Here is a 17,341-nt window from a genome sequence, read left to right as displayed (position 1 = left end):
TCATAGCAGCACACCGGTAATAAAGACAAAAGCAGAACAGCCTACAAAATAACTCCATGACTTGACTTAAATTTTCAAAATTCCTGGGAACTCTGTTGCAGCAGGAATACTTTTGTATGATTTTCTAAGGTGTCTGCTTTTTCTTGTAATTTTTTTTTTCCGGTCTCTCTAATTGAATTAAAAAAAAAAAAAAGTTTATTATATATTTTATTTTGATGTAAATTTGTTGAGCAAATAATAGCCTCTATTGCAGTTTTAATATTTCAGCACTTGGATACTTATGTTAATGGTGCTTTAAATAAAAAGAAATCTGCAGTTGCACTTAATTCCAGAGACGGGACCACTTTCTGTTTTCAGCTTTTATGTAAGAACAGAATTGGGCCAGAAGTTCCCTGCATACCTATCTCTTTACAGTAACACAAAATTTTAGTGAGGAAAAACTACAGGGAAATGAATACTTCATTGTAATAGGTTCACAAAGGGAGAAGAATGTGTTTTGGTTTTTGCTTTGCATTGTTTTGTTTTGTTTCTGAAATCTTTTGACAGTTGTTTGTTAATCCCATGCTTACACATGTATTCTGTAGATGCATGGGGATATTTAACACAATGTTGGTAAGGGCACACAAATTGATGCTCCACAGATGGGTCTTAAATATTCAAATGATGGCCAGATTCATGTGGTTTTATTTGCTTCTTCTCTTCTCTACCCAGGGTCCTAAGCATCATCAGATAATTAAACATTATAGGGTCTGTGGTATGGAACATTTTGGAAAATCTGGCTATTCCCTTTTGGTTTTGCCAGCTGGAAGGACTGTGATGCTCTGGCATTGTTCTGCTTGCAGAAAATAGTTCTTTTGATACTGGACTGAAATGTTTCATCCCTACATAAATCCTTATTGCTTTCTAACAAGGATTTAGTGCTAACTGTATTCAGCACTTGTGTAAGAAATGATTGTAGATGAAGATGTTTGTATCTGTTTAACACTTATGTATACTGGTATGAGATTCAACTGCAAATTAAGACTCCCAGATTTTGGGCAGTACCTGCAGGCACCTTCTAGCCTCACTGTAGCAGAGACCAGGGCCTCCCTCAACTCCCCACCCAGAAGCATATGGGATGCTCTGGGATGTTTTTCCTGGTCTTTAATCTCTATTTGGAAAGCACAAGCATTCCCTGTAGGTCCTGTGCCACCTCTGCCAGCCACATCCAGGTGCCGTGGGTGTTGTGGGGAGTTCCCAGTAGTGCCTGAAGCCTCTGCGTGTGCCACGAGCTAGTGCTGTCAGGCAGGGCACATAAAGCTGCTTTAAATGCCTTAGGCTATCTCGGCTGGCCTCCAGCTGCCGTGCCAGAGGGGTACCAATCCCCTGCTGTTCTTGCATCAAGTTGTCCATCTCCACTATCATATCTGCAAATCCAAGCCAGAAAAAGGCATCAAGGGAAAACCAGTGTCCCTGAGGCTAGGCAGCACTAGTATACTGGAATAAATTGGGCATCCTGAAGCGGCTCAAATGGCTATCTTTCCAAGATAGCAGTAGGTATTCTATGGTATCTGCCTTATTTTCTCCATCCATTCGGGCAGACCTTTGAATTTTTCATCATCATTTTGTCTTTTCCTTGCTTTCACTTCACCTGTGTTTGCCAGCAGTGCTGTCGTTGCCTGTTAGCTTTTGTGTACCAGCTGCTGTGCTTTTTCTTTTTCTGGCAGTTTCCATGCAGATTTTGCTTGCTGTTTTCCCAAAACGTTTTTGGTGCACATCAGCATTTTATCTGTTTGAATGCACTAGGGAATGATAGGAGCCATGATCTATTTGGGTCAGCACATGCCTGTGTGTAACAATTCCAGAATGAGGGATTTTTCTGAGAATAAATTTCCCCTCACCAATCTGGGTTCTCATCCCTGTCCACATAAAATCCATTAGCTCCCTTCTGCTATTTTTAGGCTTGTGAAACTGGGATAAAGTGAGTGGAGTCTTTCTGTTGTTTTTGCTTTCTTTCAGCCAAACTTAGGCTTGAGTTTCTCTTGAATAACTCATTGAAATAGAAAGGCAAGTAGTCTAGCAACTGCTCCAAGCTAAGGTCTGTGGTCATGTGTTACTTGTCAGCTGAAAATCCAAAAAGAGTTCTCCAAAAGGAAGTCACAGTTGTTTTTCTGAAAGTAGCACATCAACTAGATACTGCATCAAAGAACACAGAGAGCTGCACGACCTCTGCTTTTCAGGCAGTTAGCCAGCTTTTCGTCATAGTCAAGAAAATCTTTCAACAAAAGCAAAAATTAATTTGCTGTCGCTGCCATCAAGTTAACCTGTAACCGTTTCAGCTTTCAATAACTAGCAGTCACCCTCTTGATTGGTGAATGCTTTCTTTCCAAAACTGTCCCATTGAACTGTTTCCCATCTGCAGAATCTGACTTCTTTACAATAAATTTGTCTCCCTAAGCAATGGAAAAGGATGAAACGCCTGTTTGTTCCCCATTAGTGTTAGGTTATCCGTTAAAATAAGCCATATTCAGGAGAGCATTACAGCAGGCCTGAGCATGGCACACTGTTCAAAGAACAAGGATAAAGCAGATTAAACACTGCTTGGTGAAGTCATTTCCTGGTCATGTGGGAGCAGAGGCAGTGGCTGCTTTCATGGCATGCGTGCAGGTGGAGGCAGGTGCAGCTGCATGTGTGTGTCCGTGCCGTGGTCACGTCTGCACAGCTGAAAGGCTTTAAAGAAGAGGTGGATACTGCTGGCCAGCCACACACACCTTTCAAACTGCTTTTCCCCTCATATATCACCAGTGTAAGACTATTCTTCTTACTGGCCCAGTTTTGACTTTCTCTCTTCTCCCTGGAGAACAGTTATGCTGTATCCAACCTCGGTTTTCATCAAATTCCCTTCTTATTCTTCACCTTCAAAGCCTTAACAAGACCAATTTCTTTGGGGGAGAAAAGTAACGATTGGGTCAGCACAAAGCCAAAAAATGGAAGAAGAAAAGGCAGGCGGGTTATTGATTCATAGACTGTGGGAAGTGATGTGATGCTCCACAATTCTCGCCTACCAGCAATTGCTTGTCTGTCATAATGCTTTGGCAGTTCTTCGCTCAAAGTAGTGGTAAAACTTTCTGCAGTGGGATTGATGTACTTGTCTTTATCTCTGCAGTGCTACACATATCGTAGGTCTTCCTGCTAAAGTCGTGCTAATGATAGTAACAGAGGAAAGCACAGAGGCAGGGGAAGTCTCACAGCGTCAGTGATTCTTAAATTGCAGAAACATTGATGCCAACAGGCAGCAGAAAGAGCAGACTGGAGGAAAGGGAAAAAATGATATATTTTTTTAGTCAGTTGGTTGTGAATGAGCAAATTCAAGTTTCCAAGCTACAGGCCCAATTCTGTCTTCTGATTCTTGCTTAAGAAGCAAGGGGTGTGTTTTTATTAGAGATTACAAGTTATTCTTGTTGAGGAAATGCTCTGTTTATTTCAAGTTCATATTGCAAAGTGGTGGTTAGTAGATGACATTCAGACTAGAGATTTTCCTTGAAATGACATGAGAAGTTTTATTTCATGAACTTCATTTCCCATCACAGATATTTTCGTACACAGCTCTTCAGCACAGATCTCTCCATCAGATAGCTAGCCATCAGGAGAAAGAGATGAAAAATTGACAGACAACTGTCCTTGCTGGATATATAAGTGCAGTATTCATGCCTAGCTTTATGGGGAGATTCTTTCCCCATATGAACCAAATATCTCAATTAAACCTCAAAGGAGAAGACCTGTTTTTCATTAGCTGTGAAGACGTTCAGAATTGCATTAGTTGCAGCTCATTAGATCTTATAATCGTATTTGCTGTGGAGGAGGGAGTGAGGGGTTTGGGTGTGCGTGGAGGGAACCCTGCTCATGGATCATTCCCATAGGACTGCAGATTAGCTTTTATTGCCTCAGTCCATTGGGATCAAGTCCAGAGTTTTCTATTTCACTCTTCACAGTAGGAAAGCTGGAGAAAGAAATGCCAGCAAGCCAGTGTTGAGGAAGGAATTAGTTTGATTGGTTTTATCTCATTACCCCATGCTGCTCTGGCTGGCAAATGGGACACTGTGTGTGCCTTGGTGTGGAGGAGATGCTGCAGGATGTGCTGGTATATCACAGGCAATCATCATTTGCATTAGCCCCAGCTCTTTCCCCACCTACTATTTCCAGTAGGAGCAACAGAATGAAATCTCTGTGCCCATCTTGGAGGGAAATTGCAATGAAATGGTACAACAGCAGGAGACCTGTGTTTCCAACCTGAAGGAGAAAAGAAAGATGATGAAAATATGGCACTGGCTGGGGACTCCAGGTATCTGGGATCAGTTCTCATCTCTGCCAAAGGTCTCTTCAACAGCATTCTCTGTCTTGGGCTCTTTTTTGTGAGAAAGAAGTTATTTACACAAAGAATCTCTAATGTGCTGCATTGGCCTGATCTAGATAAAACATAAACTCTTCAGGATCTGTAGCAATGCAGAAGGTCTTGCATATGTGTGCTGAATAATTAAGAGAAAAGCTGGCATTTCTAATGAAATGCAAATGCTAAGTTGAAAAATCACTTTTTGAACCTGGAGTAGATCTTCGACTTTACAAAATGTAAATGTGAACATTTTTTTTCTTTCTTTAAATTTGTCTGTCACTAAGCTAAATGACTGACTGCTACTTCTAATACTGCAGGGTATTACACAGCTCAATTCTCACTAATTTCTTTTTCTTTGAGATTATTTAATCTTAAATATAACAAGCCCTTCTTACGGAATTGTGCTTTACCTCCATGGACTTCCCCTTGGCTTCCCTGGAACACTCCTTTCTTTCCAAGTTTTAAACTACATGCTAGTGTTGGCACTCAGTGATGTGGGCTTTTTAGTTTAAAAATTATTTTGTTTAGGTTTTTCAAAGCTGGAATTATTTTGGTATGTTTCAGTTTGGGGGGGATCTCACTCATGGTGTATTAAAAGGCCCTAATACCCAAACATTTTGGTACGAGGCATTTTTAAAATTTCTCAGTTTAGGTATAGTTAATTTCATTATATGTACTAAAATTTTACCAATGTAAAAGTTAAGCATCTACATGTAGTCACTGAAAGTCATCTAATGTCCTCCTGTGATAAGTATAGGAGGTGAGACCTCTCAGCCCGGATCATTTAGATAGTGTCTGAGTGAGCAGAAGCCTGGTTTTAGAGATTTAAACACACATAAGTTGAAATCCACCCTTATGAAGTAGCCTTTCTTTAAAAAGTATCCCACTTCTGTGGCAGCATTTCATCACAGACAATCAGAGCATTGTGTTTTGCTAGTGCATATTTTGCGAGCTCCCATATCTTTAAAAGTTCAGGGTCTTTTGGAAGTCGGAGGTAGCCTCTGGAAAAGTACTGTCTCTCCATTGTGTTTCATGGGCCTGATTGGGACATCAGTTTGAAAAATGGATAAGACTGACATGGAGTTTAGAGGTCTTTTAGGTCAGGTCGCGGAGGCAGTCTCTGTGTGTGCCTACGTTCTGAGTTAGTTCCATTTCCATTATTATTACCTGAGTTTGCAAAAGGTTTGATCAAACCACTTCATGTAGAGGGTTGTTGCACTGCAAAGGCTAAAAGGGCACTTGGCATGGTAGAATTATAACCAGCAAAGTACAATTATAAACAGGCCGTGTTTAATAAGAAATAACATCCAGTTCCCGGAAAAGCAAAGCTTTTAGGAATAATAGTGTCAGAGCTGGAAAAAAAATCACAAAGACAGCTTTCATTTCTATATGCTCTAAAGTATGCAGTAATCATGGTCTAATTACCTCACTGCAGCCAGAAAGCAATATGGGATAGTGTGGGGGTGTGGGAAAGAGAATAATATGCTACAATTAAGCTGTAGTCTTTGGCATGGTCACTCATCAGATAAAGCTTTTCTGCTGGAGCATTCAAGACAGTCATTACTTGGCTGCTAAAGCCTGGAGAAAATATGCAGTATAGTTCCTGCGAGCTGTTTCACAGAGGCTTCATTATCAGTTTCTTCCCCAGCAGCTGCCAGGGCTCTGTGCTTGAAAGCTCTGTCCTCAGCACTGGTTTGTCCCAGCTTGTGCTGGGGGTTTGCAGGGCTGGTAACGGGTAGTTCTCTTATCAGTGACACAGGAGTAATGTTGCCACCCACCCTGGCATGAATTTGTGAGCTCTAGGCTGTTAGTTTAAAATCACGTTGGTGTAAGACCTGATTTATAGCATCAGATACTTTCGGCAGAGATTTGTGAGCGTATGGCTTATACACAGAAAGACCTTGTGGATGTGGCAAATAACAGTGCTAGCTACGTGACAAGTTAGGTGTGTAATTATGCACATTTATTAACCCCTGGTTGCAGGCTCTACTTTGCTGGGACACAGTCACATTCACATACAATTATGCTCACCCTCCTTTGAAAATCCAGTTCTACAGTCTGCTAGAAAACCTTGCTCTTGTTTTCTGAATAATAAAATCTATTATTTTCTAAACTTCTCCACCATTTTTATAGAAATTATTCTGCTGACTTGAAGCAAGTTCTTGAATTCATGTGCTAATTGTTCATGTAACTGTCTTGATTTTTGCTGCTTTCCAGAATGTCTTTCTGAGGAGGAGGAAATGCCTACGATGCAGGCTTGTGTGCAATTAGGACCACTGGGAGCATAGGGAGGGTTGGGAAACGGGAGCTTCACAGGGGAGGCAGGCTGTGAAGAAGTGAGCAGCAGAAGGAAGGCCAGGCAGAGGGAAGCGAGGAAGCACGGCGTGATATTGCTCAAGCTGGAATACACCTGAGGCAGAGGTACAAGTTTCTGATGCAGAATTGGAAGCGGCAGAAGGGAGATTTTATGATGTTCTGTGCCTGGAGGTTGTGGAATTGGGAGCAATACGTAAGGAAAGAAAAGATATTTGGTGATGGCTCTGAGTTTGTGAATTGCTAAAATTCTAATAGGAATAGAGAGCAATATGTAGAAGTCAGTTCAACTTTGAATATGTTGACCTTCAGGTGACAAGGTCTGACATGGCATGGGTGGGTTGAGTGCAGGTGGCAGTGTAGGTCAGCATTTACTGAGACACAGGCCTTTTTAAATGATTTCTGTGATGCCACAGATAGATGGTTTCAGAGATACTTGGTTTCTCTTTGAGGGATGTTAATGCTTAAAAGGGGTTAAAAGTGACTGGTAGTTTGGGACTGCTCAGTTTTGTCTGGGGTCTGTTTTTGCATTATAGAGCACACACAGATCTTTGATAAGCCAGCAGTGATTTCTGTAAAAGTAGATACAGTGGGGGATTAGATCAGGACCTCATCATTCTGCTGTTTCACAAAGCAGAAACGTGAGCTTTTTTGAAGGCTTACGGCACGCACAGCCTCAGCAAGGCTCATCTGACAGCCTACAGCAGTGCTATAGTCCATGTCAGTAATTCCTTCCAGCATCAGGCTTTCAGGACCAGCCCTTAATTATGTGCACATCTGGTCTGCTGTAGCAGTTCCCGACTGCTTGCAATAAGACGTGTCTTTTTGTCTTCAACTGTTCCAGTTACATGGGTGCTGCCAAGCCAAGTAGCTCAAAATGCAACTGCACTAGGAGAGCGTTAATCTGTCATAGGGAAGGATTTGTTCTGATTTAGTGCACACCAACCCCAAAAGTGAAATACATTAGACACTGAAAAACGTGATCTTGGTCTTAATGTTTGCATAGTTCAGTACTGGCTCTAAATATAATCAACTAGAAGCTGAAACACCATAAGACAGGTGCAGAAAAACTAGCACAGATTGGTCATACAACTTTTCTACAGCGCATTTGCAGAAGCCTCAGTCTTGATTCTGGTAGCATGGTGGTGTAGGGAGAGTTTCTGCAAGCAGGACCTCAGTGTAGACAGCAGTCCTGTCGCCTGTTGTCTCCAGAAGCATCTAATAGTGTGCAATTACTCTTAAGTACCTAGCACCAATTTAAAGCAAGGATAACGTTTTTGTATTCAGGCTGTTCTATAGTGTCATCTATTTTAATGTAGAAATGCCTGTGAATTATCTGAATTTTTGCTTTTTGATAAAATTTCCATGTCTTTGTACTTACTTTATTAGGTACCCATGCATGCTTATTGCTGTGTTAGCATTGTTTTAGCTACTTATAAATTAGGTGATTGCCTCAGGCAGCAAACAGAAGTGGGTAGTGAGCAGACAGACAGGAACTGGGAGCTAATGAGAAGAGCCAGGCTGGGTAGAAAGGTGGGCACATCCTGTGGTGTAGGAGTGCTGAGAGAATAGGAGGATTTCTAGCACAGGGGCATGAGGTCAAAAGGACCCACTAAATTCTGATTCTCAGTCTGAGATAGGAAGGATCGGTTTTTAACAAGTTAGAGCAGCCAGAGGTGTGCTTTTGCTTGCAGTCAGTGGCTCTTTCCCAAACTAATCTCAAGCAGAGCTCAGGAGTTAACTTAGGCTAGGGACCACTCCTGATGGGCAGGTTGGTGGACAACCACCATTTTATGGAGAAGAAGTAAGTTTAACCTTATGGAGATAGGCTGTGCCATGCCAGTTGACTCCAATACATGACAATTGTCCCATACATGTTTAATTTACTACTGTGGATGTGATCTTGAGCACAACTCCCACTGCCTCCTGCAGACAGACTTCACACCAGGATCTGCAGTAGTAGATACCTGTGAAAAGTTTGGCCGAATTATTTTGCCCATGCAGGGGCAGGTGCAGCCTTGATGGCATCCCAAAATTTGGGCATTGTGTGAAGTTTTGCTATCAGGAGTCCACCAGCTGTGGCAAGCTGCAGAAAGGAAACACTGAGGGGCCACTTCCAGACAGCACTAAAGGATAAAGGGAGCTACATCCATGATGATACTCGCACCTCCAAGGCCTTCTTCCCCACTCTCCCCAGTCCCTTCTAGGTCTGCTCTAATAGGGTGGAGAGGATCTTCCAACCCAGATGATGTGACTAAACTGTTTTATAGTTTAGTGATGCTATCATAGTAACTGGAGGTACTGGAAATGGGAGAAGTGGGCAGGAGAAGTGAGTGCGAGGAGGCCTTGCAGCCTGAGAGGGAAGCTCAACACAGGGGCAGGCCCACAAAGCTCCTGGTCTGACAGCTCAGGACAGAGAGCTGTGATCCTGAGCCATCCCAGTGTCTCTCCTGTCCTCTCGCGTTTGGGTTTTCACATCCAAAGTCACTCAGTTTTCAGAACAATTTCTTCCCTTGCCTAGAATCTATCTATAATTCATTAAGGAAACCAGAAATGCGGAGCCATTGGCTTTTCCCACCCATTTCCCCATGGAAGCTGATTGAAACGTGGGCCTAACATGGTTTGTAACAGGACATGAATGAAATGGTGGCAAAGCCCAGAAGCAGTGAGAGGACACTGAGGGGATGGTTGGTGGGAGAAGTGCCATGGAGAGCCTCAGCCCTGGCAGTGGGCATGGGCACACGCCATCATCTCCTGTTGTGCCTCCCAGGCCACCGGCTCTGCATGCACAGGATCTGGCCATCCCCAGGCTTGAAAGGAGTCCAGGTCTCGATCCAAGCTTTTGCAGCAGCTCCCTCATGAGCTGATGTTCTCACTCTATGCACTCCCAAAAATTGCAGCCTTCCCACGCTCTTTTGTATATCTCACGTTCAAATTGCTTGCACATTGTACCCTTCTGTCCTCACTCTGAAATGCCTGAGCTGTGCTTTATCCCTACAGCACTCATAATGAAAAACAACACATTATTCACAGTAAAAGTGCGGGTCATGTAGTGAAATATCCCTCTTTCTGAAACTACAAACATAATTGTGCATTTAACTGCAATTTTGAAGAAATGGCTATGGGTGTTATTTGTTGTATAGATTCCACTAATGGTAAATATTGATGTCTAAAAAGCAAGAGAAAGTTCCAACAAGAAGGAGAAATTCTATTCAATATAATGTAAGAATTAGTTTTCTGAACTGATAATGATTTTGAAATGTGAACGCAAGCCATCATTGGCACTTTGCCCTAGATGAAATAAGTTTTCTTATCCAGGTACCCCAGGTCTGTCTTTATTAGTCTTTATTTTTTTTTTTTTTATTTTTTTTTTTTTTTTGGGGGGGGGCGGGGGACTTTGGTGTCACTAGTAACTTGAGATTTCTGAAGAAAGATACCCTTGCCTTTTTCTGGAAAGAGTGCAGCTAGAGAAATCATCTTCAAAGATCTTCACATACTGAAAAAAAGTCAGTTCAGCTGACCATTATCCTGTCCCACTGGTGTCTCCCCTCAAGGTTAAGCTATTCAAGTCTGGCAGTCTTTCAAGGGTAGTATCAGGATATTTTTTCGAGCCAGGGAGATGACAGACTCTGTGAAACTCCATCCTTAGCAGCAGGGTTTTTTTCACCTCTGAAGCACCATCACACAAGCCGTAGCCGTGAGGACAGCAGGCACAAATACCTTTCCCCTAACAGAAAGCCTCACCAGAGGGCAGCACGATATAACTTTTTATTGTGAAAGCAGTAGTTAACCATTTCAGGTGTCTAGGAGATTTTTGACAGCTGCTTATTGTTCCATAGTCATGATTGCAAGTAAGTTTCTGCTTAAAACTAGCTTCTGAAGCAACTCCAAAATTCATTATATTAACCGCACATTAAACTTTTAGTGCCCAGGCATTGCCCAAGTGGAAACAGACGAGTCCGTTGTATTTTCACTGTCCTCTGTCAGGTTTCTGTCCCAGGCTGGTCATGGTAGTTGGTGGGTGCTTGTCCAGCTTCCAGAAGCTTTCCTGTGTCAAATGCACCTACCTGAATGAAAACTGTTTTAGCCTCATAGTTTGGGAGGCATTGAACAGTAGGATTGAGTCCTCTGATGGCACCACCTGAGAAGGGTGCCGTCTTCAACACAGGGTGAATATACATGCTTTGTTTGTATTATAATTATATTTACTTGTTGCTGTTCTGTACTTAAAGCAGAACTGTTGAGCAGCTTCCAGGTCCTTTTGCACAGATGCCAAACTCCTCCAGGAGCTAGAAATGCCACAGCACTTGACCATTTCTGACCTTTTTCTCTCAATTTACAGTCAAAGCTTTGGTGTCTGCATTCTTGGCCTTTCACTGCAGAACAAGTACAGTTTCTGTCCTTGGTCATTTGCTTTCCTCCATTTGGCTTCTGCCTGGTGGGGTTTCTCATTTCTGGCTTCAGTCTTGCACATCTTGGCACTCACACATCTCTCTCCCTTGGCTCTCTCTGTGATCTCACTTCTTTTTAAGCTGAGCTTAAAAAGCTTCTGCTCATCACACAACTTCCTAACTGTGCTGAAGTTTTCAAGGGATGCAGCTTTTATGTGTGTCTTTACACCATGCATCCTTAGCTTTCCTTAGCTCCAATATTGTCTGTATTTAAAGGCCAGCAGCCTTATATGTAGAGAAACTTTTTCTGCTGTGTTAGCTTTTGGCACATCACTTAGTCTTTTGAGAGGAGAACAGTATTGCTCTTCAGAGTAAATATCATTCAAGACAACTTTATGCCTGCTCCAAAAAACAAATAACCACGTATTTCTGTTTTCAGAAACATACTTTGAAATCTCTATTCTTCTTACTTTTTTTTTTGCCTAATATTTGAAAAAAATATGGATTTTTTTTTTCCTCATTCATGTTCTCTAAATTTATATACTTATTTATTGAGAAAACTAAGAAAGAAGACAACTAAAATGCTGTTGGGCACTTACTGCTACTCAAAACTATGAGTAAAACACATCCAGCACTTGTACAACATGTGACACCTGCTGCTCCCTCCCCATCCTTTGTATTTATGGGTTTTGTAAAGTTACAGATTATCTGACTTTCCAGTTACTTGGCCAAACCAGAAATACTCAACTACACTTTTAAGCCTATCTTGCTAGGACCAGCAACTTTTTTATTCTTTCATAAACTTCTCCATCTTTTGGTCTTTTTCATATTATTCCTCATATTCTCTGTTCCCCACAACAAATGCAAACCAGGGTAAATTGGACATGGCTAGAATGCCTCAGAAAAATTAATAAATTCCATGTTTGTTTCTCACCTCTTCAAGCTACTGCAATATCATTAATAACTTAAATTTTGTTTTCACCATGGAGAAATTGGTTAGAATTGGTTCTTTTTAGAAGGTGTCTGGAAGTCTGATCCTGCATGATGGAAATCAATGAACCAATTTTGCACGGGAACAGAAACATTACTTTCTACATAGTAAAATAACTCGGTTGTTTATTCTGCTGACTCAACAGATTTCCTTTGATGTGACTGGCATTTTTCTAGAAATTAAACTTTTTTCTCATAATATTTTAGTAACAAAATGGTGACATAGTGGTTTTTGATACAGATATGATGTTGGTACCACATTGAATTTGTTATTAAAAAAATGTGCTTCTGGTGCTGTAGAAATATATATACATTTGTACATACATATTTGATATGCATAAACTTGCATAAACAAAAATATATACATACAATTAAAGTATATTTTGTATTAATGTCTGACAAGGTTTTTTCTATGTCACCATCAGAAATGTAGCTGAAAATTTGAAAGTAAGTCATGTTGATTTAAGTCATTATTCAGTCTTATGTTTGGGATGCTTTTTTTTATTCCCATAAGATAACTACTCCTTTCTTGACCATTGTATTCTACCTGAGAGTTTATCAATCCCAAAATAAGGCTGAAAGTCTGCAATTGTATTACTTATTTTTAAATTATGGAGAAAGAGCTGTGCAGAATGAAAGATTTTTTTTTCTTTTTTTCTTTTCTTTTTTTTTTTTTTTTTTTAATTTTGCCATATGTCGACAGTATGTTATATTAACAATATTGAACATATTGAATAACAAAACTTACGGATTGTAAATGCTGTTAACCCAGGAAGTGTCTGCAGGGGCTGCTGTGCTGTAGCAAAAGTTGTGTTTGTTCAAGTTCTAAAAAACATCGTGTCTATTTTTCTCATTAGTTGTTATCTTAGGTGTCAATTTAGTTGGAGAAAAGCAAAAAAATAAAAATAAAAATCAATATTACTACTCTTCAGACCACTCTTCAGACCAACTATTAAGAAAATAAGTATCGCACATAGAAACAGATTAAAAGATTAGATCTGATCTGCTGTGAGAAAGATTTTTGCATTATTCCTTTTAAAATCTTATCTAACTTTCTTATCATTGTACTTGAAACACCAAATCCCATGGAGGCAGGAGACAAGGGAAGGAGGTAAAGTCCTGCTGCAATTATGTTGTGTTAACTTTGCAGAAGTTGTTGTTTTTGAAAGCTCACGTTTCAATTAAGTTAACAAATAACATTGCAAAATAGACTGCTCTGGTCCCTGAAATGGATTTATAAACTTTCTTCTTCAAAGTGTGAGTACGGAGATGTTGTACTACATTTTATTCATGTTGAGATTGTAGATACATAACAGCTTGTGTTAATACTTGACAAAGTTTGTTCTATGTCACCATCAGAAACGTAGCTGAAAATATCTTTGGCTGGCTGTCTTGTAGTCAAAACTGTTTTTTTGTAAGATCTCGTTTTGAAAACCTCTCCTGTCAGATTTGGAGTTGTCAGATTCATTATCTTCAAAATCTGTGCTAACTTCCAAAGATGTTCTTCTTTCTGCAGAAACAGAAGCTGCGTTCAGCACAGATGCCAGCCTTCTCCAAGGAGTAACCTCTCCATCCCCAAGTGACACCAGCTCCTGCTAGTATCATGGGACCAGACAGTGGCTTCTTCAGCAGTGGACGGGTCCACATCATCCTGTGGGGAAGCCTGGCAGCTGTGACAACACTCCTGTTCCTCACCTTCCTCATCTTCCTCTGCTCCAGCTGCAACAGGTATGGCTTGGGAGCTTAGGAAGCAATAACACTTCTCAAGTCAAGTACTGCATGGATTAGCTTCCTGAGGAATTAGTTAGCAAGAAATACTGAGGACTTAGGTACAAAAATAAATTACCACACTGTAGTAAGTTAATGCAAAGTAGTCACTCTGTGTTTTCAGAGGGATAAGTTCATTCACACTACCCTGCCTTTTGCACCCGCAGGCATGTCTGTGGGTTGGCTTACGATATCTTTTTACCCTCGGGGTAATTTATTTGGGATCTCAGGCCTGACAGCACAACATCTGTTTTCAGAGCAAACCTGAATTTAAACAGTTCATACTGTTTTCTCTTGTAGAGGAATAATCTAAGAATTTATTTTTGGTGTGAAGGAATAATGCTGTAGTGCTTGCTAGGTGCTGTCATGGACATTGATGGCAATGCCATGCCGGGTGGCAGTGCCAGCTCTGCTCTAGCACCACCCATCCTGTACATCACTGCTGGATCCCCTTGGCATAGCATGGCTCTGTGAATTCCTCTGGGTGTAGATCACACACACACAGACACACACACAAAAATTAGCTAAAAACATTTTTAAAGACAATAATCTGTTCTGAATAGTTTCTTTACACCAGCGTTAGTATTAAATGATGCTTTATAACTAGCTGGAGGAGTGGGAAAAATCCCATGCTGAAATAAAAGCAAAAAAATTTTGCTTTCTCCCTCTGAAAAACTGCACATGTGGCAAAGATTTGTTACAAACCATGAGGGAGAGCTGATCTGAGCAGGGAAAAGGGAGAGGAAGGGCTGCAAATCTTGGTGTCACCTGGGAGGGAGATCCATACCAGCAGAGGTCTTCTGCGAAGATCCACTGTCCCCAGGGGTTTGCAGGACAGGAGCAGCATGTTAGTGCTGGTCTCTGCTGAGGAAAAGGCATCAGCTGTGTTCCTATGCCTCTGTTTTAGCATGTGGTGCAGTGAGATGAAGCAGGTAAAGCAGCAGCTGCTGTCCTCCCCTCTGTCTTTCTGCAGGATGCCCTCCTCACAAGATGCCTTCCTCCCTCCAGCACACACATGTAGTACTGCATTCTTAACTTGGCATTTGGACCATTGGTCTCGCCAGGCTTTCTGAGAGAACAGGAATTTTTGCAGAAAGATCTGGAAGTGAAAGTTTCTATAACCTGTTATCAATTGAGAAAGTGAAGTGGGCTGAACAGGACAGAAAAGCATAGGCAAAAAGGAAAGGAAAGGAAAATAATTTCTATGTATTGCAGCTTTGCTTTGGCTGTTCTTGGAGACCAGGGAATTGATCCAGACCAAAATGATTAAGAATCAGACAGTGCTATTAATTAATGGTTTGTGCTTATACCATCCTTATTTTCTTCTCCACAAGAGATTGCACAAGTACAAGCCCTTCTACTGACTTTGTTCATTCAAATTTCAAGGCTCTTTCAAAACATTGAGGCTCAGCCCTGCTGAGAGGGAGCCAGGCAACCTGCACTCACCCCACAGTGGTAGATATGATCTGTCAGGCCTTCACAGAGAGAAGAGAGCTAAAAACCAAGGGAGCTCCAAGAGGCCGAGTCACAAACACTGCTGATTTCGAGTTCAGCCTCTCTAAAGTGTAGAATCCTACAAGTGTCTGTCCTGCCTAGGAGACACCTGCCAGAATGAGAGTTTTATTTCCAAAACGGTAGAAATGGGAAATTCGATCCATACCGGTAGCCCCATGAAGTACAATTGAAGCAGCATTCATCTTGAAAAGTCTCTGCTGCTATGTAATCTGTAGGCCTTCTTGAGCTGCTCGTGGTTATTGTTAATTATAACTAGTATCCTGAGTGGAAGTAGGATGAATTTTGTGGGTGTCTTCTGCTGCTTCTTGTGATCTTTCCTTAAACAAGAAAAAAGGTTGTGTGTGTTTGCTGTACCTCTTCAGATATGTTCATCACCACCCTATCTTGCTGGTGACCTTACACAGAAACCTTACCTGTCCCTGTAATAATTTTCAGTTACGAAATTTGTAATATTGTGGTGAATCACAGTTCTGCTCCCCGCAGGTGTGTAAAAGCTATTAATGATTGGCATTTGTGGAATAGTGTAATCTGGAGTAACTTTTTGTGTTGCCTCTTCATTAAGGGAAAAGAAGTCCAAACATCAGAATGGAGATCATGAAAATCTGATGAACGTGGTAAGTGTTTATTCCTGGCAGCTTGTGTCGTCTCGGGGTTGGTTTGCATCACGCCCCTTGCAAAATACTGCAGGCTGAAAAACAGATCAGAAGCTTAGAGACTGTTAAGCATAGGAAATTTTAAAAGTTTCAGGACAGGAAAAGGAAGACAACTTCTGCTGATCTCAATAATTTGCATTTTGTGTTGTCGCTCCGTATCTCCTGCTTTTTCATTCTTTCGGGTTGCAGTGCAAGTGCAGTTTACCCATTTGTCAGCTGTTGTCTTCTCACTGGTTGAAGCTTTGGTAATTTCTATTACCATAAAGTCTGGAAGGGAGACCACCCTGGACACACTTAGATTTGTTTTTTTTTTAACATCTGTAAACACATAAATATCTGTTTGAGTATAATCAGCCTGATTTTACCCTCCTGCCAGTGATGCATGCGAGTCAGTCTCTCTCCTGAGATGGGAATGAAATTCATTGTGATTCCGTTCATGCAAACATGCGTTCTGACCATGTGTTGATTAAATCCCACTGCTTTGTGTTGCAGCCTTCTGAGAAGGAGGTGTTCAGCCACTCCATCACGAGCTCGGCCACGGAGCCGCCCCCCAGCAGCGAGCAGAACGGGGCTCTCAGCAATGGCGAGGGTGAGCAACGCTTCCTTTTTTTTCTCAGTCTTTGCTTTGCTGAGCACTCAAAGTGATTCACATACATTGAAAGTCAAGTATCACTGGAAAATATTTTGCTCAGCTGCACCTAAAAATAAAACGTGCTCTGGGTTCAGCGCTGCTGGGAGCCAAATGCTCACCGTGGCACCGGGGGCTGCATCCCCTCCTCCCAGCTCTCCTCCAACCTAACTGTGAAGCTGGAGGTTGAGCTATTAAATCTTTACCCCTCGGAGACAAGTGACCAAAGGAATTTCTAAACTTTGTTTTTGTGGTTCATCACAGCTCCTGTACATTGACTTGTTGCATTTGGGTACGCTCACATTTCTGAGTGACTCAGTGCACAAGGAAAAGCCCTCTGGAAAGGGGGAAGCGTTTCTGCTTGCCACCAGTCACCACACATTCAGCTGTCAGAAGCTGCTCCTGAAAGGCATGCTGTCAACTATCAGACAGGTTTTAGACTGTCAGATACTACTCAGCTTACAATTTGCGTAGCAACCCTTTCACAGAAGAGGAAACAATTTGCTTTAATTTCTTATTTTATGTTTTAAATATTCTTTTTGTTAAAAGTTATTTTGCTGTTTGCCTTTTAAGCAGGGGCAGGGCTATGGGAGAATCACAGAATCACACAGAATTTCTATGTTGGAAGAGACCTCTAGATCATCGAGTCCAAGCACCATCAAATGTATTATTTTTTCTTTTGCCCAACTTGTCAGAGTTTTGTTGGTGGCTGCTT

At 41.5% G+C, this 17,341-nt stretch overlaps 1 protein-coding gene across 3 annotated transcripts in view; it reads left to right on the top strand.

Moving 5' to 3' along the window:
- PAG1 (phosphoprotein membrane anchor with glycosphingolipid microdomains 1) overlaps positions 1–17,341 on the top strand; it is a 102,253-nt gene that overhangs the window by 75,630 nt on the left and 9,282 nt on the right. For 2 of the 3 annotated variants that reach the window (XM_032182613.1, XM_032182612.1), the window contains exons 4-6: positions 13,580–13,791; positions 15,908–15,959; positions 16,491–16,587. In XM_032182613.1, coding sequence (XP_032038504.1) covers positions 13,667–13,791; positions 15,908–15,959; positions 16,491–16,587 — 274 coding nt within the window. In that variant the 5' untranslated portion in view covers positions 13,580–13,666. Of the gene's footprint in view, positions 1–6,697; positions 6,791–13,579; positions 13,792–15,907; positions 15,960–16,490; positions 16,588–17,341 lie in introns of those variants that run through there. The other variant, XM_032182614.1, reaches the window with a different exon arrangement.

The sequence above is a fragment of the Aythya fuligula genome, chromosome 2 (genome assembly GCF_009819795.1).
Source record: "Aythya fuligula isolate bAytFul2 chromosome 2, bAytFul2.pri, whole genome shotgun sequence".
NCBI lineage: Eukaryota > Metazoa > Chordata > Aves > Anseriformes > Anatidae > Aythya > Aythya fuligula.
This window is presented reverse-complemented; position numbering and strand designations above follow the sequence as displayed.